At 38.3% G+C, this 27,043-nt stretch overlaps 1 protein-coding gene across 1 annotated transcript in view; it reads right to left on the bottom strand.

The window, feature by feature from the left end:
* Positions 1 to 10,712: 10,712 nt before the first annotated feature.
* The window catches only part of NKAIN3 (sodium/potassium transporting ATPase interacting 3), a 346,886-nt gene continuing 330,555 nt past the window's right edge, over positions 10,713 to 27,043 (bottom strand). Inside the window, exons 6-7 of the mRNA XM_065629251.1 lie at positions 14,511 to 14,594; positions 10,713 to 10,800 (exon numbers count right to left, since the gene is read on the bottom strand). Coding sequence (XP_065485323.1) covers positions 10,787 to 10,800; positions 14,511 to 14,594 — 98 coding nt within the window. The 3' untranslated portion in view covers positions 10,713 to 10,786. The remainder of the gene's footprint in view (positions 10,801 to 14,510; positions 14,595 to 27,043) is intronic.

Here is a 27,043-nt window from a genome sequence, read left to right as displayed (position 1 = left end):
TTGCAGAAATGAAGCAGAAGAGCAGAGAGAAGTCAGAAATCTGTGTATGTTACTGGTTGCACAGCAGTCTCTCCACTTTGAATTCCAGTGTCTGGCTGCACAGCGCAGTATGTGCACTGCACGCAGTACACAGCCCCATTGCAAACTAAGAGAAGTCAGCACAGGAAAGCGAGCTCAGTGTATTTCATTTTATTTTATATTTTATTTTATTTTATTTTATTTTATTTTATTATTTTATCTTATTTTCTCTTATCTTATTTTACCTTATCTTATTTTATCTTATTTTATTTGTTTTAGTCTCTTTGTTTCTAGTGTCCTTTTGGTCTCCTATGTGGCAGAGCGTGAAAGGAGGAAGTGGATAAAATGCCAAATCATTATGGTCGCACCTTATCCACTTAGTATACAGAATGCAGTTATTAAACCAAGAGGACTGCAAATGCAGAGCGCCTGGCACAAGCACAAAGAAGTACTCCGGTTTATGATGGTCTCTTCCCAGACCGGACAGAGATTTGATCCAATGCAAGCAGTGTCTGGAGCTCACCAAGTGTGCTGAAGGAATAGACTGCCTGCCACTCCAGCGGGCACTAATTCAGCTCTTGCTTGGTCTATGATCATTGGTAATAATCCTTATTACTGTCACTGGGGCCAGTTTAAAAGATGGAGACCTTTCTATAGCTGTCTGCAGGGTTGCCCAAATAAGCACTTGCTATATGGCATTAAACTTGCTGTGTCCTAGGTGCACGTGCCCTAGAGGTGCTGGACCTAAGATTTACTGTACTAACAGTCTGTATATTCATACTGAACAGATCAAGGGTTGTTTGTTTACAGCCAGATCAAAGCTAATACTCATTACAAGCCAAAGCTCCCAAAAGATTATGAGATTGCTAGAAATCTGGGAAATATCCCAAGTCCTCAGATGATGATCCCAAATGATGCCAAGTAGGTGTAATTTCTGGATGGGAAGAAACGACACATCAAGGACCAATGGCCATGCACTAGCCCTGCACAAAGGATCCCCATAATTTAAATTCTGTTGGACTATATCAGCCTTTGTACTATATTTTTGTACTACAACTCTTTGTTACAGTGTGGTTTTCAGCAGTGTCTTTTTGTCTGCTTTGGAAAACTATTTAATAAACTCTTCTGGGTTTTGTTTGATTTTGCAAAAATAACAATAGGAAACCAACATAGCACTGAGTTTTGGTGAGAGCAATAGGACCTCATGTGGTGTTAACAGCAGCAGGTACAGGGAATGCTCTTGCTTAGTTACTTTTTCACTGAGCACTGAAATGGAAGCAAAGTCTGGGGACTTTGTCAGATTTCCTGACTGTGTTTTTAAACTACTCTAAGTGTTCAGTAGCACATTTGATTATAATGAAGAATAATATGTTTCTGCTTGAGTCTTTTAACCTATTCCATGGGGGGTTTTGTTTCTTCTTTTTTTTTTTTTTTTTTTTTTTTTTACCGTCTCTCACTTTTCTACTGAGGGAAAAAGAGATGTAAATAAACGCCAGTCCTGTAAATGTCAACATGTTATTTCTAGTTCCTGAACACAGCTACACTTAATTATTTTATCCAGCTGAAAATGAAAAAGAAAACCCCATGCCTTACAGCAATATGCATTCATGTATAGCTCCTAATAACTTAAATACTTTAATTCGTCTGTAAAGAACACCCATTAATGTTGTGTGTAAAGAAGGTGGTACAATCCTTTATATATAATCCTCATACTTAAAAAAATACTTTTCTCTTTTTTTAAAAAGTAGGCAACTTCACCATCAACCTGCACACACCCATAACATGCCTTGAAAAGAAGCCATCAGAAAGCTATATGTAACAGAAGAGTCCCACCCTCTCTTGGTTTCCTGCATAGATCATTCTGTTCTCTTTTGTTTGCTCCTCACACGGCCCATGGAGTTAATCTTTTCAAGACAGGCATATTTTTCTATATTACCTCTTCTCTCCAAATATGGAACATTCCCTTTCTTATGTTTTCTTCTTTGATGCACCTTTCAAAATTCTCATCTTTTGCACTGTTTTCCATGATTTGTGTTACATGCCTTATAATTCCCTCCTTTTTGTCTTTATCTTGGTTTTGCCTTAAAAGAGGTGGAGCTTTTATAGCTCTACAGTTGAATTGCATGATTCATGGGATGGTTTTGCCGCTACCTTCTCTATTGCTTTTGTTTGCAAATGTACCCATGCTCAGAGTATCTTTTAGAAGAGGAGTTTTAAACTATGTGTGGTCATTTCTCATGTGTCATGGATGGGTTATCTGGTTTGTGAGTTAACCAGGTCATAGAAAAAAATCCCAAAGACCTAATTTTTTGATACCTCATTTCCACTTCTCAAGATGGCATGTGTGTGCCTAATTAATAAATGTTCTGCTCTAAATATGTTTTTGCTTTATCTAGGTTTCCTCAGATACTCAGGAGCTGACGATATGCTGAACTGTCTGAAGCTGAGTGTGCTTCATCAGAAGATGAGGAAAGTAAAAACACAGGATGTGAAAGTGCATTCCTCCGGCTTAATTCTGGCTGGGACTGAGATTCCCAAATTAAGAGCGTGATTACCACAAACCTCATCTCGGAGCAAGAGCTCCTTTTGTCCCCCTCCTTTGATAATGTCAGGTGACTGGACTCCTAAATGTAAATATTTCGTATTAAAATGCCTAAACTTAAGTGAGATTTATCTATTTCTACTCATACATCAGCCATCTTAGTCCAATCCTTTCGTTTTAACAAACATTTTCTGCAAAGTGACTTTAGCATAGCTGAAACTCAAGACAGCACCTAACTGGCTGTACACTCCAGGTCTCATCTGTTCACCCACTTTCCATTTCTATTTCATTGTATAATTTGTTCTAACGTAAAAATGTAAACCAGTCTTTGCTAGTGTATCTTATGGACTCTTGACTCAAGTGAAAATCTTATTCTCCTGAGGTTTTGGAATTTTTTTACCTTAAGACTTTCAAGTCACAGTAAAATCCAACTCTGATAATTAAGTGTATATTATACACATCCGGGACTGAAATTCCATGTTAGTTATACACTGTAAAATATATTTCTTGTTACTGAAGCGAGAGAAGCAAAGAGATGATACTTCCCAGAGCAGACAACAGCGTGAGCTTCCAGTTGTGTTGGCAATCTGTTTGCAGTAAAACAGCAAGGTCAACTGTTAGAAGTACGTCTGTTTTGCAGTGCTTTGTCCTTGTATATTATATATAATTCACAAATCTGATCTTATCACTCTGCGATGACTGATCCCAGCGAGACTTGTGGTATTTCTGCAATAAGTACCAATAAATGCCGTCTTTTTGAAACAGCATTCTGAAGAGTGCAAATTCTACCACTAACCATGAGGTGGCATAACGTGCACAGCGGAACAGCAGTCAACCCTTCGTTTTACTATTCTGTTGTACATCATATTCTTTGGCACATTACATTTCAATGGTGAAAGAGAGGTGGTAAAACTAGTCGAGCTTTTAGAAACCCTATACTATTACAAAAGCAATGACAAAGATACATATTTATTTGAGTGTGTGTATGTTGTGGTGTTTTTCACTCTAGCAAATAATAATTTTGAGCATACTACTACATGATATTGTTAAAAATAAAATCACAATTCCTTTTTTTTGTTTGTTTGTTTGTTTTTCACTGTCCATCCAGTTTTGCTTTACTATTCTGCCTTTTGTAAGTCTGATTAATTCTTTACCCCAAATCTATCCCAAATCTCTCTTCCTTCTACAGGGCTAGCCTCTCCAGGCTTGATTTTCCTTTCAGATTATTAGATTAATAGGAGTGGGTAGATTAGTTAATCAGTGGGCAGATTAATAGGAGTGGCTTTCAAATCAGATAAATATTTCACACTCATTAACTGCATATTTGAGTTTAATACTTCCCCAAACGCACAGTTTACCTTAACAAGGTGGAGTCTTAATTTGGATAAAAACATCTCTCAGAGTGCATGAATTTAATATTTCATTATCAAAAGCACATCAGAAATGCATTTGTTGAGCATAGCTTTTTGTATTTGCTTGCTTGAGGGAAAAAGGCCAAAGACTCTGCAATCCTAAAAAAAATCTATCACGAAAAGACTTCTCGCAGATTTGGAAAACTCCCTGGCAAGCCATAAATCAGCAATTGGGCGAATGCCATGGGTCTTGCTTCCCTAGTAAATGCAGTCTCTATTACAGCTGTCTCATTTTGATCGCTGGAGCACCTTACAGTAAAGGGATGCAAAAGGGAGGTTATTTTAAGCTGTCGGTGACGGATAATTTATATAGGAAAAATCCTGATCTTCCCCTTCTCAGCCCACGGAGACAAGTGGAAGGGTGAAAGAGATGGGGCCAGAATGAAAGTGTTATGTGAGCCTTTTTTGAGGGCAACTGAAGGGGGATGCTCCTCAGGGAAGGCGAGCTGAGAGCCACAGGTGATGGCCAGGCCAGCAGGACCCTGCCTGTACTGATGGGGCCCTGTCACCCTGTGCCCAATGAGAAGAGCTGCCACCATCCAGAGATCACCAGCAAAGGTGGCAGTGACAACGCAGGTCCAAGGTGGAGCTGAGAAGTGGCATGGGCCAGCTGGGGTCAGGGAGGTCCCCGGCCAGGCACAGGCATGGCCACAGCACAGCTCAGGTGAGCAGCAAGGGCCGGGGCCTGGGTTTAAATGCAGTTGAATGCAGCTCCTGAGCAAAGCAGGGAGGTCCCTGGGGCTGTTTCCCAGGGCTGTTTCCCAGCTGCAGGTGGCAGAGCCCAGAGATGAGGCAGCTAGGCCATCTCGCTCCTTTTGGAGCTCTGGGCTCCTCTGGGTTTGCTCCAGAGCTGCCAACCAGTGCTGGCACCAGGACAGGTCCTGGGGGTGCTCCCATGGCCAGGCAACGGTCTCCATAGGTATTATCTTGGTCTCCAAACACTCCAAGGGACACTCCCTACTGCGGTGTACATACCGCCCCTCAACTAAACTTCAGGGCAAACAGATTTACTTGAATTACAGGGCCTTTAGAAACCAAAACATGACTGTGAATACATATCTGTAAGAATGACACAGAAAGTTACTGTTTATTGCTGACTGCAACCTATAAGCCAAGCAGCTTTATTTGCTAAGAAAAACATATTGCAGTGTGGATTATTAATATCAGAACAATGCTGTTTAAACAAGTTTTTGGCTTGCATTTGCCCCAACACTTGGGACTCTCTACCTGCTTGCCAGTCGGGTTCTGCGTACAAAAATGAAGCAGGATAAATAAGTTCACCCTAGTGACATTTTATTGAATAGCATGGACCAATGCGGAGAGCCGACTTGTTTGCTCATGTGTAGCACAGTTCTCATTCCAAATTTGTCATGCGCTTGGAAATGCTGTAAACCTTCCTTGTATATGATGCTTTGCTAATTTGGCAGGTACACAATGTTATGGAAAAAAGAGAAATTCAATTACTCTTGGAGTTGCATTCAGCCAACTTATAGTTCAGCTTCAGTGAGTCTGCTTGGCACTGTTTTGAAAGCACGGTTATGTATGGCTAGTGTGAAATAAATAGGAAACTGGGACAGAAAAATTAAAGAAGTGATTTGGGGTTCTAGGGGAATAAGCAAAACAAGAACATTTTTTGCCTTCCTAGTGGTATTTATACATGGTTGCTCTTTAGTGAGACTATCTTCAGTGTCTGTTGCTGGTTTTGAGGGGCAACAGACCATGTAAAAGCAGCTATTCCACAAAGCTGTCATGTCCAGGCTGTGTGACTGACCAGTAGGTCCACATGTGGAGGAAGGAATTAAATCCACATATTTAATTTGTTTAAAATCAAAGAGGAACATTCAAACTATGAAGGAAGTAAAACTTATGGCAAGAAACCATCTTTTATCAGCAGGTGCCTATCAACCTGGGGAAAACAGAGCATCTTATATGCAAGTATTACAAATGGTTACCAGCAAGCAGTACAGGCTAGATCTGTGTCCTTAGCTGCTAAGTAATTGTTGAAGGTCCCAAACAGCCTAGCGCCCACTTACAGTAAAGTGCTACCGGTACTCCTGGGTGATCAGGGCTGCTCTGACATGCTGTGAGCACTCACCAGCATGCAATGCAGACACAGCTCTAAGGGGCAAGCTCTGCAGCAGTAATCTTGATATGAAATATCTTCTTTATGTGTCCATTTTCACAGATCTGGATTCTCTGATTGTCCTTAAAGCATATATTAGTTTGCTTGTGAACCCTCTGCAAAGTAATGAATCTTTTAGGCTGATCCCCAGTTATGGTTGCAGGGATAGTCAGCTCCCTGGACAGAGAGGAGAGCTAGACCACTTCTTTAAGGCTGCATTGATGAGGGCACCCTCCACCTTATGCAGCCCTAACCCATCAAACCCCTGCCATGACCTCAGGGTCCAACCCACCAACCCTGCCGTAAAAGCGCTGTTCTGGCAGGCAATGATATGGTCCCATCACTATGTCAGGCACCAAAGAACAGATTTCTGTCAAAATGCTCAGCATAGTGGGTACGAGCTGAATTAATTTGAAAAAAACATCCTGCTGACGTTGGACCTTTACATGGAAGGAACTTTTTCCCAACTTGAAAAGAAACTTCTTCAGTATATAACAGAGCTCCCAGGTTGTAATTTGTTGTAATTAAACTAGATGAGGCTGATACTGGAAGGAGGCAGGCCAATTAGTTTAGGATGTCAGTTTTTGTTTGCTACCGTCAAAGTCTGTTAAAAGAACTTGATAGATTGCTGGGTTGGCTTTTTCAACCAGATAATCCCCACATGAAAGACAGACAGGCAGCCGGGTGCAGAGAACATTGTGGTTGGTGTTGAAAAAAAGCTGCACTTGATAATGTGGCACTTGGATGTGACAACAGTGTTGCAGCTCCTGAGCTTGAAAGACACAAGCCACCAGTTGTTTGGGCAAAAATCTGCCATTTTAGGGAGAGGACTACAGCTTTTGAGTGGTCCGGTTATGTGTTCTCAGGTTTTAAAGATGAAAAGTTAGTCTTGTCACATGTTAACCAGTTCCCATAGCCCTAGCTTCGAACTCCAGTATCCTTATTAGTATATGGTAAACAATATCTTCTTAATACCCTCTTCTACAGTACCAAAAGAAAAAAGGTGTTACATAAAACCAGGCATAATTCTCATGGTTTTAACTAGTAGACCTCCTCTGAAAATTAGTCATAGTAGTTAAAGTCATATCCTAGAAATAAGAAAACCCCTTCAGCAAATCCAGGCTATGAACTGTTTCATTTCAGAGAGTTCTTTCAGATCACAACTGAACTTCAAAAAACTAACTTATTTCAATTTTTTGTGTCAAAAATCTCTATGGACAGGAAAGACCCAGAGACATCAGCCCAAAAAATAATGCCTCCAGCAACACCAGAATTTGTAATATATAATCACTCTATGCCACTGTATCAGGCAAAAATCTGTTCATACATCTTTCTCAACACAGTTCCTGTTTTCAGGATGTCCTGGAGACATCAGCTGCTCTTTTAGAAAACTGGTGGTACCTGGCTCAGTCAAAGCACTATTGCAAATCTGATTCTCTGTAAAACTTGAATTAAGCAGAAACTTGGGGAAATGAAAAAAGTCTAAAAGTCTGAAGGACAGACCTTCAGCTGTTCTAAGTTATTACAGTAAGACTTAATGCTACCAGAACTTTTTATACCATCTGATAATCTACTCTGAGATTTTAGGATTGTCAGCAAATTCTGTTTTGCAGCACAAACCTAGTAATTTCCTGAAATTGCATGTTACAGTTAAGCATAAGAAAACTATCTAAGTTTATTTACAAAGCCAACAATTATTTCCTATGTAGCTGGCTGATCTGAGACTCATCTAATCCCTTACTGAAAGTATGTGTTGCAAAAATAAAGGAATTATTGCTCAAGGCTTCCTACAAAAATGCTAGCCAATATGTTCTACTATATTGGAGGACACAGCAATTAACATTCAAATCCATCTAGTATTCTCTAGACTTCTTCCCCCAACATGTACAGATTGATTGGTACTATTTTTTTGTGTCTCAATTTAGAAAAGAACGACAGTTTCCCTCAGCATTGTAGCATACATTTTGGCTTGTTCTAATGAAGACAAATTCCTCTCAATCAGGATCATTCTGTTCATTAAGTGAGACTGATGGCAGACTCACTGTATTGGTAACGATTCTGAGATTTTAAGCGTATTTGGGATACACTGGTTTGTGTTCCCCAGCTAAAAAGTGGTCAGTATTTCAGATGGAAGAGAAGTCAGGTTCTGTCTTTGCAGAATTTTTTGTGGCATGTATACAGCTCTTCATTAGCAAGCTGAAAGCCTGAGGGACCCACAGAAAGGCAGGGTTTAGGCATATTCAGACAAATTTGTAAAACACAGTCCAGCAGACATGTCTGTCTTGGTAGAAAATTAAACAAATTCCAAAGCTCTGCCAAACCAGATTGTGAATCTGTGCAACTGGCAGGGGTGTAACGCTGCTTCCCTTTCCTGGTCCTCAGCGCTGGGTTCAACTGGAGGCCTTTAATCTGCCAGCCCATAACAATTAATGCCAGGAAATGATGTTGAAATGTAAAGTCAAAATGGGAATCGTGTTGATTACAGGAATGATTGTGCTAGATGCCCATGTCCTGGGTTTTCTCCGTACTGGAGAAAGTTGAACCAAGGCATCTCCTGGAAACTGTTGGATGCGGAACAGTGCTCAGACAACCCCATCTCCCAAATTCTGGAGCCATCACGAAGAAAAGGCTGCAGGCAGTGGCTAGGTAGACATCATCACTGTTTAAGGCATCTGTTGTGCTAAGAAGAAGTAAAATATTAAAGAATTACATAAAAATGTTTTAACCTTATTAAAATATTACAGCTATATAGCAATTCATACTGTATCTTTGTGATGCCTCAAAAATGATATTGATATTAGTTTTGTAACAAAATACCTGTTTTTCAGTGCTAAGATGATGTCTTCAAGATGGGACAAACCTGGTACTTCGCAGTATTCTAGAATACAGGGGAAAAGAGTGTATGAAGGAACACACAAATACATGAGGACAATATATGCATCTTCATAAAAATCATCTCTCTTTTTGGCACAGTCTGACTTCACACACAAAGACATACCATTTGAAGTATATCCATTCCTAGGAGTACTAAAAAAGGGTTTTATTCAGTTGTCATTTCTATTGACTTCATCTTAACGCTTACTTCATACTCAGTTTCAGGGAAGGTTAACCTATGTTCAGGTTTTGTTTTCTCCAAAGGCAGTGACGCCTTTGATTGAACTATCTGGAAACAGGTGGATACACCATAAGAACCTTATCACCTAAAAATGATAGCCTCTACCTCCATTGTATTTTTACATATTATTAGCAACCCCATTAGGTTCGTATCAATAAATAACACAAACAGACTTTAGAAGGGAAAGAATGAAGACAAGTCTTCTTCTAGCTCTCATCTGCTCAGACTTGAAAATACATGATTCAAGAGAAGGATCTAGATGTTGTTGGACCAGAAATTAATTACCAGCTGGAGACTGTTGTGGACCTCTGTTCAGCTTATGGTGGAGAGGTAGAGATACACATGTCAGACAGAACATCCTTCCTGACAGTCCCACCAAAGAAATCATAAAATGAGAAAGCACAAAACTAGAAATACCCCCCAAACCCTGATGAAGTTTCTGTTGCTGAGGCACATAGGCTCTGTGGAGAGACGTAACTCTCTGGGCAATACAGCTGTGCACAGCACTTTACATAGTAATTAAAAAGAAAGAAACAAAGTGTTCTGTTAAAAAAATCGCCAGTTCCCCAGAGAAAATAGCTTTGTGTATCACTTTATGCTAGTGGAGACAGAATAGAAAACAAAATACCACAGAGTTGCATACATGTTCTTCGTCTAGAAGTATATACAAATAACTTTACAAATTTTTACACACATTTTCAGGTTTGTTTGTTTACTTTAAAATTAAGAGCAAAATTAGTCCCCAGAGGCTTCTAAGGCTTCAGTTGGTGCCTCATACTGTACATTCATGCTTGGCTTCTTCCTGGGAGAAGGGAGGAAGAGAGTTTAAAAATGTGCAAATTACAGACATCTAGAGAGCCCTGGATGTCAGGATTCCTAGAGATGGACAGTCATAGAGTAGTTGTCCTACTTCTCTTCAAATCAGAGACAGCTACTGGTGGTGGGGTCAGGGCAAAAGAGGTTAAGGAGGGAGAAGGAGCCATATATGAATTGCAATAATTACATGAATACATTAGTGCTGGAGCATCTGGGTAAGAAGAGTCATGAATCAATTCCTACTGCATACAGCAGTTCAACCAATGCAAAGAGTGGACATCATGAATTCTAAACACAGCATAAAAATGATCTCATGTACACTGCTAGGGTTTGACTCCTACTGCATATTTTAGAGTCAGAATTACTGTTTACTGACACAATCTTGACCAGGGACAGTATGATTCTATCAGTCAAAAAATACTGACTTTTTTGAGAAAGACACAGCTTTCTCCTAGTTTTCACAGGTTGTTTTGTTTTCATGCCTTAACACTAAATGTTGTAAAAAATATTGAAATAAAACCAGAAAAAATTTACAATTTACAAGTGTCCATATAAGTAAATTATTCAAAAATTCAAGATCATCTACAAGGATCTACGAAATAACAATGTTGATAATGACACTGAGCTTGTGGGAAGAACAATCCACATGCCATCAGAAATGGATGGTGGGTTTCTTCCAGGATGATAAGTCACAAGGTTGGTCTTTTCTTCTAAAATCTGGTTCTTCAGCTATAGCAGCAGAAGTCTTGAGTCCATGTTCATTACTTACTTCGACCTAAGAAGCAGAATATATGAATTACTTACAAATTAAAACTCATTCTGTTTATCTTCTAATTTGTGAGATGTAAATTCACACCAGCTGACAGATTGGATAAAACAAATTCACACCAGCTGACAGATTGGATAAAACACCTCTGGTCACTAATTTCCTCACCTGTAAGACCCACATATATGGTCAAGAATGAAGTGGTAGCTTTGTATCATGCACACCACAAAGGCAAAAAACATTTGGGGAAATATGCCACGGATAGTGAAACATGTCTGAAGCTCACATAATAATAGATTCTTTTTAGCATGATCTGTTTTAACAGTGTAAGATATATATTCACCAGGTTATAGAATTCTGACATGACGTGAGTACAAACACATGCAATTGAGCTGGACTCACACTATTGATAGTCCTCACCACAGTCACACATTTGTTGAATCTATGCATTCTCACATGAATTCCTGTAAACCATGTTCACTTGTGTCATCTTGGAAAATCTATGTCCATCTTACAGAGAGGTGGTTAGAGTCTCAGGAGAAGATGCAAACAGGCTGGGATCACACAGACCCATCACAGAGCAGTGGCCTCTCCACTGGGAGAGTTTTTCAGACACTGCATCAGTCCCACAAACAGACCTTGCAATGTCCCTAGAAATGCTGGGGACACTAGTACCAATGGGTCAGACCTATTCGTCCAAGCTGGAATGGTGCACATGTAAACTTTTACTTTTGCAAACCATTAATAATATTAATGATAATGATAAAAACCTCTAATGTAGGCCAAAATGCAACTTCTTATTTTCTTTTTTTCTTATACTATCATAGAATCATAGGATAATTTAGGTTGGAAAAGACCCATAAGATCATCAAGTCCAACCATAAACCTAACACTGCCAAATCCACTACTAAGCCATGTCCCTAATTGCCACAACTACACATCTTTTAAATACATTCAGGGATGATGACTCAACTACTTCCCTGGGCAGCCTCTTCCAATGCTTGATAACCCTTTTGGTGAAGAAATATTTCCTAATATCCAATTCAAAACTTCCCTGGTTCAACTTGAGACTGTTTCCTCTTACAACAATCTTCTTTATAGTTCATGTGCTTTAGTCCCGAAGAGAACAGGACAATTTGTTTTCCCACTCCCTTTGTTGTCTCCTGCCTTACACACATCGTAATCGAAACTGCATGGTTCAGGGCAAAGATCCTGTTTCTCTTTGTCCAGTAGCCTAATAAGGTTACAGGCAGAATGAAGAGCAAACAGACAAGCTATGATCATTCATATATGCATTAAAAATGTTCCCAAAGGGAATAAGTTCAAATTTAACCTCTTCTCAGGGGTAAAAAGGAAAACTAATCTTAGACTTGCTAATCATTAATAATTATGACAGCACATCTTGAATGTGAGTACTTGGCAAAACCAGACTATCTTCTACATAGTTTGGGTGACCACAGAGCCTTGTATTTTCAATGGGCTATGTTTAGTTAATTTATGAATGAAATAAGGGAAATAAAAAGAGTGAGAAAAAGGGAAATAAAGCCAAGCTTTCTTCTATAAAAAGCATCACACTAAAGTGGTAAGGATGGCAAACTATCTGTAACCTTTATTAAGGCTTTGAATGTAGTTAACAAGCATTATTCATGTTCAATTCTAAGAGAACAGAAATGGAGTTTTTCACAGTCTGGATACCAGAAGTCACATTTCCTAGGGATACTACGAGTTCTCAGGCTACATATAAATGATACAGATAGCAATTAACTTATCAAAGGAAGTCATGGCTGATGTGCTGCAGAGAGATAAGCGTCTCCAAGTTTCTGGCACAATCCATTGACTATTCAAATTGTTTCCAGCAATTTGGCTTTTAATTTAGTCTTTGATCACTGAAAGTATTTTTCCTCCCTGCTTAGGTAAAGATCCTCTCCGCTTCTTTCAGTGCATGAAACCAAAATATCAATAAAGAAGAAAAAACAACAGTCTTCCAGTTTCATACTTCTAGCAGCCATAAAGAGGCCAGAGAGGGTCCTCCCAGCTGTACAATACCTATACATGGAAACAGGAAGATGCCATCTATTTTCCAGTTTTACAAGCTCACCAACAACCCCAAAATCCTTTCAGCTACTTCACTAAAATATCCTATCAAAGAACAAATTCTCAGATTCCGTGACTTTTCTACTGTAAAACAAATTAACAGATTACGCAAGAACACATATGTAAGTCTTGTGAAAATGTCTTTTTCCCCTCTCTTTTAGTTATAGTAAGTTTATTGAGAAAATACTAAACATTTGTTCACCTAATACTACCCTCAATGCAGGTTTAGAGATTAAAATCCTTTATGAAGAGATGTAAATACTGTAGCTGTGGCTTCCTTCCTCCTGAATACCAATTTCACTTTTTCAGCCTCTAGCAGCTTATTCAGAATGGTCAAAACCCCATTTTGCTGTCATCTTTTGACAGAAAATACAGCAAAATTGGTATTTAATGAAATATTACTGAAAACGCAGATTCCAATGTAAAAAGTCTACTTAATGCCATGTCAGACGGTTCACTGTTTCATTTTGTTGTCTTAATGTGGTATTTCTTCCTGTTCTAACATACATCACTATACAGGCATTCATAATCCTTCAATATTTGCTCACTAAATTTGACTGAAAATCTGTCTGCATTTATTTCTACAAACTGAAAGCTGCAGCATGAAGAAAATAAATTTACAAAACATGCAAAAATTAATAAAGTCACAAGCAAAGTTCAACTGTCAAGTGGCCACTCAAAACATTTGGTTAGCAATTGTCCACTTTAAATTAAAGCTTCCAGCACAAGAACACATGTATACACCAGGCAAAACCTTCAAACCCATTTTAATTCTGTTAACTGGTAAGTAAAATACAGTAAGTCATTAAATCAGTTTCAGCCAGTTAGCTGCACAAAGGTTTCATGTCACATTTAAGATGCATGGAAGGCCCGAAGGTAACTTTAAAGACCAAAAGCATCAGGGCAACAACTTACAAGTGTCTAAGAAGAATTTCCAAATGAACACCTTCTGTTTTACCACTAATACTTTGAAATATCATCTGTTTGAAGCTATTTGAGCTTCTGCCAAAAATGTGTGCTAGTAATGTCTCCCCATATCTTATTTCATTCTGAATAAAATGAATAGATATGTATCCAAATTTATTTGTAGGGTAGCAGAGTAGGAAGAGTCCATAAAAACAGGTAATTTTCAGGGTGGGAGCAAATAAGTGATGACAAAGAGACAATGAACTTCCAGTGAAACTCTACAGAAAGACAGATTTTAAGCTGACTAGCAGTTTTTCAGTGAACATTTTTCTTTCAGTAGCTAGAGAAATGTAAAAGCTGCCTTTCCATAAGTGGGTTAATCTCATTAAGGTTTATGCAGCAGCAGCAGCCATAAACCAGCTCTTTTCTTGCTAAAAAGTCAGCAGGGAAGCAGTTTCATGCTTCACCACCAGCCTCTCCTTGTGTTAAGCCGAGGCACGACATGGCAGACATGGTGATATCTACTAATCCTTGCTTTAGCAGATATGTCATCAATGACAAAGTGTCCTCACTCACATGTTTTATGTGGATTAATTTTTAGTTACGTTCTAATTAAAATATAATGAAATTATTAGCAATCCGATGCCAGAATTATTTCAGGAGGTTAGCTTTGAGTCCAGTTAGAAGGATTAATGTGGTCCATAGGACCAGAACCTTACCTACAGGCTTTACAGGCTTTAACTCAACATGTTCCTTGGGGGGTTGTCGGTAGGAGTATGTGTCAAGTCCGCCTATGAAATCAACTGAAAATACAACAGTTCCAGAAATGAACAAATGGAAACGAAAATATGCCAACTGAAAAAGAAATATGGACAAATTGTGTTAAAAAAAATAGTAAGCGCATGCACAAGCTTGCATACTAGAAATAAACAAGTAGGTAAAAGTGCTGTGGCAGCTGCTCACAGAAGTCTCTTCCTTGGGTTCCATTGAGCCCTGTGTGTGCAAAAGGAGCATTCATGGATCTGCAGAGTACATGAATAGAAACCATCGTGGAGTGATGTGGCTGCTTCTTTATAGGGCAATCTCAGCATATATTTCATCATTCAATTTCACTCCTTTTGAAGTCTTTAGAAATTTAGGCAGTGGAAACAGTTTAGCGTGTGAACCTAATTTTACCTAAACTTTTACAAGTCAATGGATTTGCAGGAATGTAACACAACAACAAGGAAAACTAAAGGTGCATTCACTGAGTTGAGAATAAGGAGGTGAAAACTGAATTTGAAAAAGCAACAGCATCTTCTCCAGATGAACTTGTGGGGACAGGAAACCTTTTCAGAATCCTTTCACTTTCTCTCAAGATTTCTGCATCAGAAATAATGTGGAGATATCTGTTCTTGAGAAGTTTTTAGTTCCTTCTATGGTCGTAATACTTTTAAAATAAAAAATTTTAGTCTGAGTCTTGTATCTTGTTATTTTTAGTAAGGTTTTCAGCAGCTTCAGGAAGATACATGTCCAAGACATCCTAGAAATCTAAAAGCAAGTTCATGGAAAAAGTTATTTTTCTGTTGATTTAGATGGGCTTTTTGCATACCCATGCAGACAGAGCTGACAGATTCACAGCACATTAGGATTCTTTGGTCACATGGAAAGCAACTGTCTTAATTTCTTTATATATAGACATATATTAAAAGTCATAAACAGAATTTAGATCCTCATTGTATTAGCCACTGTGTGAGCACCTAATAAGAAACAGCCTCTTCCCAAGCAATGCACGCCCTAAATAAACAAAGAAAGAAGATTGCTCATCCAGGATGAGGTGATGGGGAAATGAGACTTAGAGGTTGAAGGACTGATGAAATACCCGCTGAAATCTATGGAAATGGTCCTGTTGATTTCAGTTCCTTCTCCTTTTGAGTTCAGGAAAGGAGTAGCTTGGCTGAAAACTGAACTTGATGTACTTTAATCACACAGCATCACCTTAGCTGCAACACATTTTTCTTAAAACTGTCTGAGCAGGACATGATGCTGAAGAGCTGGTCTAGCCCAAGTGCCAGCCCTGGCCTAACTGCACCTCCTCTTCATACTGTATTTCTTCCATGCTGCAGCTCTCCTTCAGATTGCTGTCACTAACTAACATACATCAAAATTGTCTTAAGCACTAGCGGGACTAAACCCTTACAAAGAGATATATTTGCAGATATATTTTTGTAAAAGCTGATTTTTCAAATATCTAGATGTCTAATGTAAGACACAGTTACTGATTCTTTTTTTTGGAATAAATTGTGTCCATAGTGATATAATTACATTTTGTGGTTATATACTTTAGTTTTCCCTGCTCTCTGAAGGACTCTTTTTTTTTTTTAACTGTGGTCCTGTGATAGTAGGAGTTAGAAAGTATGTTTTTGAGATAATTCACCACTTCAGAACCATACATCATTCCTCTCAGCAACCACAAGCATCATCTGCAACTGTAAGCAGGGAGAGAATTTAAAGTAACTAGTCCTTGTCCTTCTACCAACAAATCTTTTGGAGACAGAAATGAAGTCAATATATGTTAATGATTGACAACAAAGACATGCTTTTGTCTGACAAAGAAAATACATTTAATAGCACCATCCAACAAGGTTTGAGAAGGGCTCCTCAAACCTCTTTAGCTGAGGCTTTCTCTTTTGCAATCCAAGATGTGTTATATCATATTAAAGTTGAAGTCTGACTTAAAATTCATGCAAAGTTAATTCTTAAGGCAAGAAGCTGCTCTATCACACAAGACAATGGAATGTGCCATTTTTCATTATGCACTCTCTTTTATGGCTGATAGCTCTTTAATATGAAGATTCATCTTCAGTTATTTGAATTATAAAGTACTTTTAGTTTTAAAAATTCAGTCTGATTTTACCTGATATTTTCACCACTTGTATCTAGTAGACTTCCAGGACTAAGATCACAAATGGCCATTAAATACAGGAATTTGAATTTTTATTTCCATTTGATACAAATGCATTACTATGCACGTTTCTGTTCAAACAGATATATAAGATATCCGACTTTGATCAAATAGTTTAAAACTTTACATTGACTGAACTTTTCAGTCCATCCCTCTGTTTAATTGGCCAAAAGTAAACAGCAACAACATTTGTATAGGTTTCCCCAGGGGAAAACATTAGTTTGATAACAAATAATTGATTTTTTTTGTTTCTGGTCTGGTTAATGGGTTATGGATAATTTCTACCACAGATTCATAGGACTGCAATAAATAACTTCAGAAAGTTGCATATGCCTAGAAGAAAGTTCAACAAAAAATATAATTTTCTATACAGTTCTATAATTCTATGGATTAAATAAAACAAAACAAAACAAAAAACCCCAACTTGTTAGCAGGAGGGATACTCAGTCACTAAACAAGGAACACCCCACAGAGTCTAGTCATTAACTATAGTCATGCAGAGAGAAACTTAAAATCCTGGGGAGAGGATTTTTTAGCACCCCACAGATAATAGCAGGTTACAGCAGAAGCTAGTTATTTTATCTGCAGCTGGCTGCAAAACATGATCCATATTCCCAGGGAATTACTCTCTCCTTGTGTCACCTCTGTTTTATGGTCATGCTGGATGCTTAATGGCCAGTGTGAAATGTTCCTTTAGAGTTCACTACCTGCTGGGCTTGGAAGTGCAAATCTATGCTGGCTGTCCACCACGGGTAGTCCATTAAAATGATGTTCATTCACTCACCAGCCATATCAGAGGAACAGTTGTCATAAACTGCCTGAGTGAGAAAAGTGCAATCCGCTGCTGGCTGCAAAAAGTATATCCACTGTCATCAGTAATTTTGAGGGTTATTCTTTCTTAGACAGATGACGTTTAGGTTTGCCTCACTATTATTAATCTAGCACATCTGCCCATATGCCAGTTAAAATTTGTTTTCCTTTGAAGTGAGAGCAGAAGAATCAGAGCTCTGAAAAAAAATCCTTTCTCGTTTCCCACCCTCTCATCTGGAATTCAGCTTTGCTGGCAATATCCCACTGACCTGCTGGCAGGCCCTGTGCAAACAGCTGCCAGAGCTTGTCAGCCCATTGGTATATTACTAATTTCTCCTTTCAAAGTTGGCAAATTCGAAGCATGTCTGGAAGTGCAGGGTATGAACAGAGGAGCAATACGCAGAGAGTACAATTCTTAGTAAATCCTGCAGCCTCTTGGCCTGTAATACCTTAGATCCTATTGATGCTTGCCTCTCCTTTTTATAAATGACAGTAAGCCCCAAAACTGATGGCTTGAATGGCTGGCACCTCCAGCTGTCCCCTTTCCAAAAAAGGGGCAGGCTAGCAGCTGCTTGAGCATGTGTTTTTTATGTACACAAGATTTGCTTAACCTATGGAGTTCCAAATGCTACTTTGCATTGATTATTTTCCTTGTGCTGAGATTCTTTTTAATGGCAATATAATGCAATTACATTCTTTAAGAAAAGGTAACTGGGGAGAGTGTAACCAGGTCATGCAAGGAAGAAGTAGGAAGAAAAGGAGCCAAAGGCAACAAGCAAGAGGAAGCAAAAATGGGGGACTGATGGTAAGTCAGTGACAGATGCTCGAAGTCCAAAGTTTGGACTTTCCAATGTTTGTACTTGTAGCTTAGATAGACTTTCCAAATAAGCAGGGGGTGGGGTTTTTTTGGTGGTTTTCCTTTCCTTTCCTTTCCTTTCCTTTCCTTTCCTTTCCTTTCCTTTCCTTTCCTTTCCTTTCCTTTCCTTTCCTTTCCTTTCCTTTCCTTTCCTTTCCTTTCCTTTCCTTTCCTTTCCTTTCCTTTCCTTTCCTTTCCTTTCCTTTCCTTTCCTTTCCCTTTCCCTTTCCCTTTCCCCTTCCCTTCCCTTTCCCTTCCTTTTCCCTTCCCTTTCCCTTCCCTTTCCCTTCCCTTTCCTTCCCTTTCCCTTCTCTTCTCTTCTCTTCTCTTCTCTTCTCTTCTCTTCTCTTCTCTTCTCTTCTCTTCTCTTCTCTTCTCTTCGGGTCTCTATTTTTCAGTTGGTTTCCATTCTCAAGAGACACACTGTCCTTACACCCTTCAGTGAACCAGCCAGACTGACCCAGTTATCTGCCTGGAGCCAGTACGAGCCGTTTGCCCCTCTTCACACTAAGCTTGAGCACTGGAGCCTCAAGTCATGTAGCAGAAGAATGACACATTCCTTTGCAGGATCTCAGGAATAGCTTCTCATAGAGAAGCTCATAGAGACCTAAAGGAAAGAAAATGTCTGCAAGACTATTAAGAAAGGGAGAAGAAGAGACATGAGTAATCCTGTGGCACTGTGATTACTGCTGTGTCTCTATAAAGTACTAGAAGATGGTAGTGAAGATATAAACGGGATGAAGTGATAGAAAATTACTAAGGGACAATCTTTTACATAAATTTTATTACTGGAAGCTAGAAGGGGAATACTTCAGGGCTCCACAGTAATTATTAAAATTTTGTACCAGATTTTCTTCTTAATCTTCACCTGTTGAGACTGTCATTTTAAAACACATGAGTACCACACTTCTTTGCAGGACTGTGCTGAAAGAGGCTTCCTAACACAGGTTCCCTTAAAAAGGGCACTAGTACAGAAATTTTACCTAGATCTTTGTTATTGAACTCTCTCCTTATTGTATCAGTGTTGTGACATCCAAGATTTTAATATTGGATTTTCAAAGATTTTTTATTTGCCAAGAATATGACTGCTCAGTAAAATGAAAAAGTATGAGGAAGATCGAAGTTGTTAAAAAGTGAAAGTGGCCCAAACCTTCTTATCCCAGATCCCTGAGTCATTCCAAATATGACAATATATTTCCAAAATGTTCTCTGTGCCATGCCTTTGAAAGCTATTTACACCCATACCATCCTGTTACTGAAGTTAAATGACAGGCTGCTCGATTATGTTTTTTTTTCTTAGAGTAAGTATTATATTTCTCAATCACTTTCAGGTCGTTAAGGACTCTTGGCTACTACATAGAAAAAGTCTCTAGAAAAGTACAGTCATCACACATAAGGTCTATAGGGAAAATACTTTACTATTACTAATTTAGTTTCAGAAAAGACTATACTTTAACCTGCAAATTGTAGAATTTCTTTCCTTTAGGCTCCAGCAAACATCAATTTTTCATGACATTGTGCTATCTGCAAACCCATATGCAAAACTTGAGTTGATGAGGAATAGTTTTCCAATTTGCTTTAAAATATTTTCTCTTACTCTCTCTAAATACTTATCTGAGCCTAACGTTTTAGTCAAAACAAGTCAGCCTGGACATCAAACATACCATATATATCAGCATAGTTGGCTATGACTTAATGTTACTCATCAGCAATACTGTTCAAACAAAATATTTCTGATAATACATTTTCTTCCTATACAGGTTACTGTTTTTCTGTTCCTCATTTTAATGAAAATACTAACATTTTAATGACAATACTAACATTTTTTTCTTAATTTTTGTCTTTCTGACTAAAATACTGTCTAATGACTAATAATTAAATGACTTGTTATTTATTTATGGAAAAAAACATCTGGAAGTTGTATTCAAAAACACTTAAACAAAGAAAGCTTTTGTTTTTCTGATGTTTATATTGAAAGGTGCTGTTGCTAGTTCTAGAATAAGATTTCAAGTACAATGAAGGGTAGCCTTCTTTCTGCACATGACCAAAGTAAATTCCAATTACAACTTCCTACATAATGTTTATACAATAAGAAAAATAGAAATATAAAAAATCTTATCTCACTTGTGTTCTTGTTCACTATTTACTGATTTCCTCCTCTCTGGCAACCTTTCTGATCTTATCCCCTTTGGTACAGAATGCTCTGGGATTCCCTCTTTTTCTTACCATTAAAGTTACTACACTGCTTATGTACAAATAAAGCTAGCAAAGGAAAAATAATCCATGCATAAAAGGCATTAAATGCCCAGAAACTACATCTACCAATTACATTCACAAAATACCAAGAGCAAAACAATGCCATTGAGTTTTCACAACACATACCCAGTCAATCCACTAAAATGGCTGCTCAAGTAGTCAAGAATAAAGACTGTTGTACAGAAGGCTGCTACAGTGTCCGTCCCACCTCTAAACACATGATCTTCATGATAAATGTGTCCAAGTTGGACAGAACTCTGAATCTGCTTTTTGAAGTTATGCTTTGATCTTTTTTGGTATTCTGATTTAGGGATGTATGTTATGTATTAGTGTGCCTTTATATTTCTGCTTAGTTTGATGCAATAAACTACAGAATTCTCTTAAAAATGTTTAGTGCAGATGTTAGGAACCATTGTAATTGATCTATTCCAATTACAGTTCATTGCCAAGTCACAAGTTAGGCGTCTTGTTCCTTCGAGGTTTTTGTTTCGGTTTCATTTGGTTGCTTTGTTTTTTTAATCAGTTGAGTCCCACAGGGCTCTATTTCTGACCTGTTGTTCTTTGTGTACACAACAATTTCTTTTTGCTTCAGTTATTTGTCAGTATGATCCAATTATTTATTTTTGGTACAACACTTAAGTATTTATATCTGCCTGGTTATTATATATCCAAGAATATCACAACTGCTGTTTCTAAACTTAACTACAAATCACAGATGCTTTCATATGTGAAATTAATGCTCTAATGCAGACCATGCTAAACTCTATTGAATAATTTAAGATTAACTTCCAAAGCAAAGTGTTTACAAGATCAACTACATGACATAAAGCCTTGCCTTTCAGAACACTCATGGCATTTGGAGGAAAGGATTTCTACGAATAGAAGAAAGTTCACATCATCCATTCACAAAAAAAATATTAACTCTATTTCAAAAAGTAGTTTACAGGACTAGAGGCATTCTTTTTATCATTGAGTGATACTGGATTTTTGTTCTCACTTTCCTAGGAATGGAAAACTGAACATTGCTGCTGTCATTCTCTGTGACATATTTGCTTGTTTGCATCCTTACTTGTCTTATGAAGAGTAAACAGGAGTGAGCCAAGGATGTTCAGGAGAGCATGCCTGTGTTCGTGGCACAGCACAGGACCCAAGCCAGAGAGAAAGGAGATGGCAACCTGCTCCTCAAGCAGAGGCTGCAGTGGGGAGCAGCAAAGCAGGTCGTCTTAGAGATGATGGATAGAGAGAAAATCCTGCTAAGGACTCGTGAGGCTAAGCAGAGTCTGCTGCAATTCAGGAAGCCAGAGACTTGGCTGAGACTCAAATGAGAAGATGGTTTTCCAGCCACATAGACACGGACAATGAGGAAATGTTATAAATCTCTCATTTGTATTCTGTATGATTCAGTAACTTTTTAGTTTTCCATTTAAGAAGTGTGCTAGTCTATAATCCAAATAATTCTACCTTTTTTTGAGTTTCATGGTGTGGTTTTATTTGGGAGTTTCTATAAAGCGGAGCGTGCTCATCCACTTCAAAGATCTGGCTGACTAAAGCTCTGTCACATTCAGCCCATGTTTGCTTTGTAGCCCTCTTTCAAACTTTTCCTTTCAAATCTGCTTAACATCTCTGCCTGTGAATGTCTTTTGCTGTCAGTCCGGAGAGTCTCCCTCTTCCCTGACCCTTCCTTCCTCTATGAGCAGTTGACTTTCCTAAGATCCAAATACAGAACTATCATCTTTACCTTGACATCCTGAACTTGATACACACGCTAAAATGTGTCCTTCAATAGCCTGAGAGGTCACGTATCAGCTTTTCCAGAATACTGACCTGGTGATATTTTCCACTTTATTGTATCAAACACAGTAACACTGTGTAATGTTGTTTTCCATTTTGGATGAGGCAATTTCCATTTCCTCATGCTCCTTCTCATTTATCATCCTGACTTTACCCCCATGACCATCAGTGACATTCTGTGCAGAAATCCTGCTTCACCACACGACATCTGCTCCACAGCGTGGGGCATTGTGTGCCCTCCCTCCTCTGCAGCTCCTGCTCACAGCTGCACCTCACCTAGTGGTAGTCTGGCTCACATCTTCCAGAGTTTTAGCCTCTTTAAACTACGAACTACCTTTTTTTTCCCCCTCCTAAGCAGACAATGCTGCCTCCAGTGCTGCTGGAGCCTTCTTCTCCTCATGCCAGCAGAAAATCCCACCTTCTCCCTCCCAGCAGGTAAGCCTGTGGTCCTCCTGTGCCTTCTCTGAATTCAAGTCTACAGATCAGAAACAGAAGTGGATAAACTCCTTCTGTGATCTCCAGATTCTCAAGCTGCTCCTTTCAATCTTTTATCTCTGTGGATGAGCACAAACCAGCAAGCTCTAATCTTCTGTTTGTTCTTGCTTTTAGGTTTTCAAGATGGAGAAGCCAGCAAAATAACCCTTCTGCTGATCAGTGTCATGCCAACATCTCTAGCCCCAGTAAATGCACTGTCAAGTCCTTCTACGGTACCCTCAGTCTGCGCCAGAATATCTGATCATCCACTATTTCAGAGCCATTGTGGATATATCTGCTATGTCTACTACTTAATCACATCACATGAGTACTCATTTGTCTCTGTGTTTCTCTGCAAATGGGGAAGCCTATTGCACCTCGTATTGTTACTGCATTTCTCTTGCTCTATCTTCTCCTTCAAGTCATCTCGCTGATCTCTTAACATTTCTTTTGACATTACCATCTCTGTCACCAACTCAAATTAGCTCCTCAAAACCCCAAAATATAATATGACTGCATTCTTGGCTTTGAAAATAAAGCTAAGAATATAGAGCATTATAAAACTGGAACTTAAAATGGCCAGTGGTCTTCTCACATATGATGGAGTGAAAAAAGAAATATCACGCCTGTCAGCAAACATGATGGCTATGAAAATGGTTTTCTCATTGTTAGAGAGTTGGTATCATTTCATATTAGGAGAAAGACAAATGTGCAAAAGAGGAAGAGAGTCCGTAACAGGATTAATACTCACTTTGAATCCACCAGTGAATCAATCTGCTAATGATAAAGAACGATAATGCAATACTGACCTCATCCATAAAAAATCCTCTCCCTGAAGAAAGATGAAGTAAAAAATACCCTTTCATGAGAACCTTGTAACTCTCGAATTTCAGTCCTCAGAAATAACACATTGTCATGATTAAGGAGGAAAAGAAAATCAGTAGAAATCAATGCCAAGGAAAAAGAATCATCATTAAATGGTGAAAGTCACATAGCATTATTACTATATATTGAGAAAAACACAGATGTACTGAGATTAAATATCTGCTAAGAAAATCAACTGCAGATATACTGATTCAAGGCAAAGAAACAACAAATGAAGTTTAAAGTGGGTCCAGATATGACCCAGATCACAGAGCACTAGTAAGAGAAAGAGTTGTTATGACATAGAGCTAATAAAGCACGTAAACAACACAGAACAAATACAATAAATATAATGTAGCCTTTTTGAAAAATAGGCTTTCTGGGAACAGGCAATATATTCTATTTGAACAACTGGCCCAGCTGAAAAACTGTGTCAGCTATATCACCTGATTTAATAAGGTAACCTCTTGCTATAATTCTTGCTTCTCTCATATCCTGAAATCATTAGGGCTATTGAAATAGTATATCTAGAACATATGAAAGTAGTTGTTTGAACAGCCTCTAAGGCTGTAATATATAATTACATATACTGAGATCCATTACATATGATGGGACCCATATTGTATGATTTTTGTCATGGATACTCCCTTAAAACAAGAAATGAGCAGCTTTGGGGTTTTTTTAGTGCAGTATTTCAAAGCTTAGTATTGTTAGAAAGGAATTGTGAATAAACTTCATCTTCAGGAAATTTCAGTGGCAGACTCACAGCTCAGCTGGTCTGCATGGATCTGTGCTCATTTTCGAGGCTATTGTCTGTAAGGAAAAAGGGAGGACATTTCTTTCTTCTAAAATGAAACCTCACCATCACTTTCTCAGGCCAGACATGGGCATAAAGGAAAAGTCATTGAGAACTCTGGCCACCTCAACAAGTCCATTAAGTGTGTCCAACACATTGAGATATGTATAATGGGAAACCATGGGAATATTTGTCTCAATTGTAACTGTTCAGTTTACTGAATCCCCAGATTCTTTACCACCATATAACCACAATCATTTATTGTCCACTGTGGAGCCTGATTAATCCAGTACCCTCCTTGGCTCAGTACATCTCATCTTCACACAGGTGCGCCACTCGCTCCAGGCTTATGCTTCCCATGCCAAAAGCAGCATTTATTATCAGACAGAGCTCTTAAGCTTGATGTGCTAACTGGGAAATTATCACTCAAGCAACAATAACAATGAAATGCATATTACTTAAGCTGAGGACCAGAAACTAGGATAACCCACCTGCACGAAAGTTAAGACTCAGGGGAGATGGCATTTACACAGAAGAGTGCGAGTCTGAAAAGTTTATTTTCAAGCCCCGCAAATTAAAACAGACACAAAGTTGTTGCCATTTAGAAACGAAGAAGTAATAAGTACTGGAAGTGGAAAATGGATTTGTAAAGAGATTTCATTTTAATGGAGAGGCTGGGCGAAATGTAGGGACAGGAACGGGCACCACTTAGGCCTGAATGTTTTGTCAAGTGGAAAGCTCAGGAGAGGGATGCTGGATGCTGCAGTAAGATTGATGTAACAATAGATGCAATTTAAGTGAAAAGGTGAAGGTGCTGGCAACTGTGGGTTGGGATAGCATCCATTTAAAATAAGATTTAATTTAAACAGAAAGGCCAAAGAGGTGGAAGGTGGAGACTAGAACAAAATCAATATTAAATTAGCTAAGTAGATGCTTGAATCAAATCAGCTAGTTAAAAAGAAAGGCATACTGAGTATTTGGGAATAGGAAAGCAATGCATGGACCTAAGAAACATCAAGAAACTCAATAAACAATATATCCCTCTAATCAGAAGAATCTTTCCATTTTAATAAGAATATTATAAATTACAGTATTCTTAAAGGAAGGTATGATCTCTAGTTTAAGCAAAATTATATTATTATAGTTATACTTCTATTTGAAGTTAATTGCCTTGTATGTATATATATTTGTGTATATATATGTGGGATACAGCATATAGAATATTCAGAATCAATGGCAGAAATGTTTAACATGAATTATATTGCAAAACAGAAATTTATGAGGTAGTGGTGACCTAGCCTTTAAAACCTCTCCTTTCTAGTTATTAGTCTGGAAATAAAATCAAAGCTAAGGGTAGTCTGTATATACCTGTGCTTGAAACGAAATATGTATATATACAAATAAATATCCATCCATACGCATATACATATCCATATCCATCTACACACATATATACATATGTATGTACATATTTATCAAAACAGGTAGAAAGTGGCCAATATATGACATAATACTGCCTGACACATTTCTCCGTTCAGAGAAATGTGTTAGTGATTTCTGCAAATAATACATAAAGAATGATTTGCTTTCCATACAGATATTTCTAAATGCTTCACCTGTATTCCTGAAGTACCATTTAAACAATTATATGGATGTGCGTATTTCAACAGTCAGAATCCAAAATCATGGACGGAAGCTAGTGATTGCAGCTCTGTACCTTCTGGTATCTGAAAGCTCATACAATCCATTGGTATAAATGAGATCTTAAAAAAATATGAAATTTTACACTCCTAAACTCTCCTTCAAGTTTGTAGAAAAGAGAATGAGTGGATAACTTCAACTTGATTGAAATGATCAAGTATCACTTTCATGTATGAAACAGAGGGGACTATGTATCATCTCCTCAGCTCTCAGTAGCACCAGGTAGCTGGCTCTGGGTACTCGGGTTTTTCTCACCCACCAAGGAACATTTCAAAGCTGTATCATGTGTTCATCACTATTGCTCTCACCCACTAATTTTCTGGGGAATACCCAGCAGTCATTCTTTGCACTAAGGTGATTAAGGTGGTTCTTTCCTACTGAACTTCAGGAAAAAAATTCTGTCTTGTGCTTATGGGAAGAACTGTGGGAAGGCACTGGATGACTTTTATAATTCAAGCGATTTACCCTTTTCCTTAATGAAAAATAAACGAGCTCCTGGCTTATAAGAAAATAGCATCTTGACTATTATCTTTATACCTATTACCAGGCAAGTTAGTCGGAGTTTAAAGTCAGAATTAAACTCAGTGCAGAAAGAGGAACTTAGAGGCAACTCTACAATAAGAAATTAATTCTTTACTGAAGATAGACTAAAAGTGGTATATTCACACCTGGTGAATATATATGCTCTATCAATGAAAACTGGAATTAGTTTACATATGTTATTTAGATGATGCCATTCCATTTTCTCACAGTTTGTCTG

Source organism: Caloenas nicobarica, chromosome 2 (assembly GCF_036013445.1).
Source record: "Caloenas nicobarica isolate bCalNic1 chromosome 2, bCalNic1.hap1, whole genome shotgun sequence".
NCBI lineage: Eukaryota > Metazoa > Chordata > Aves > Columbiformes > Columbidae > Caloenas > Caloenas nicobarica.
This window is presented reverse-complemented; position numbering and strand designations above follow the sequence as displayed.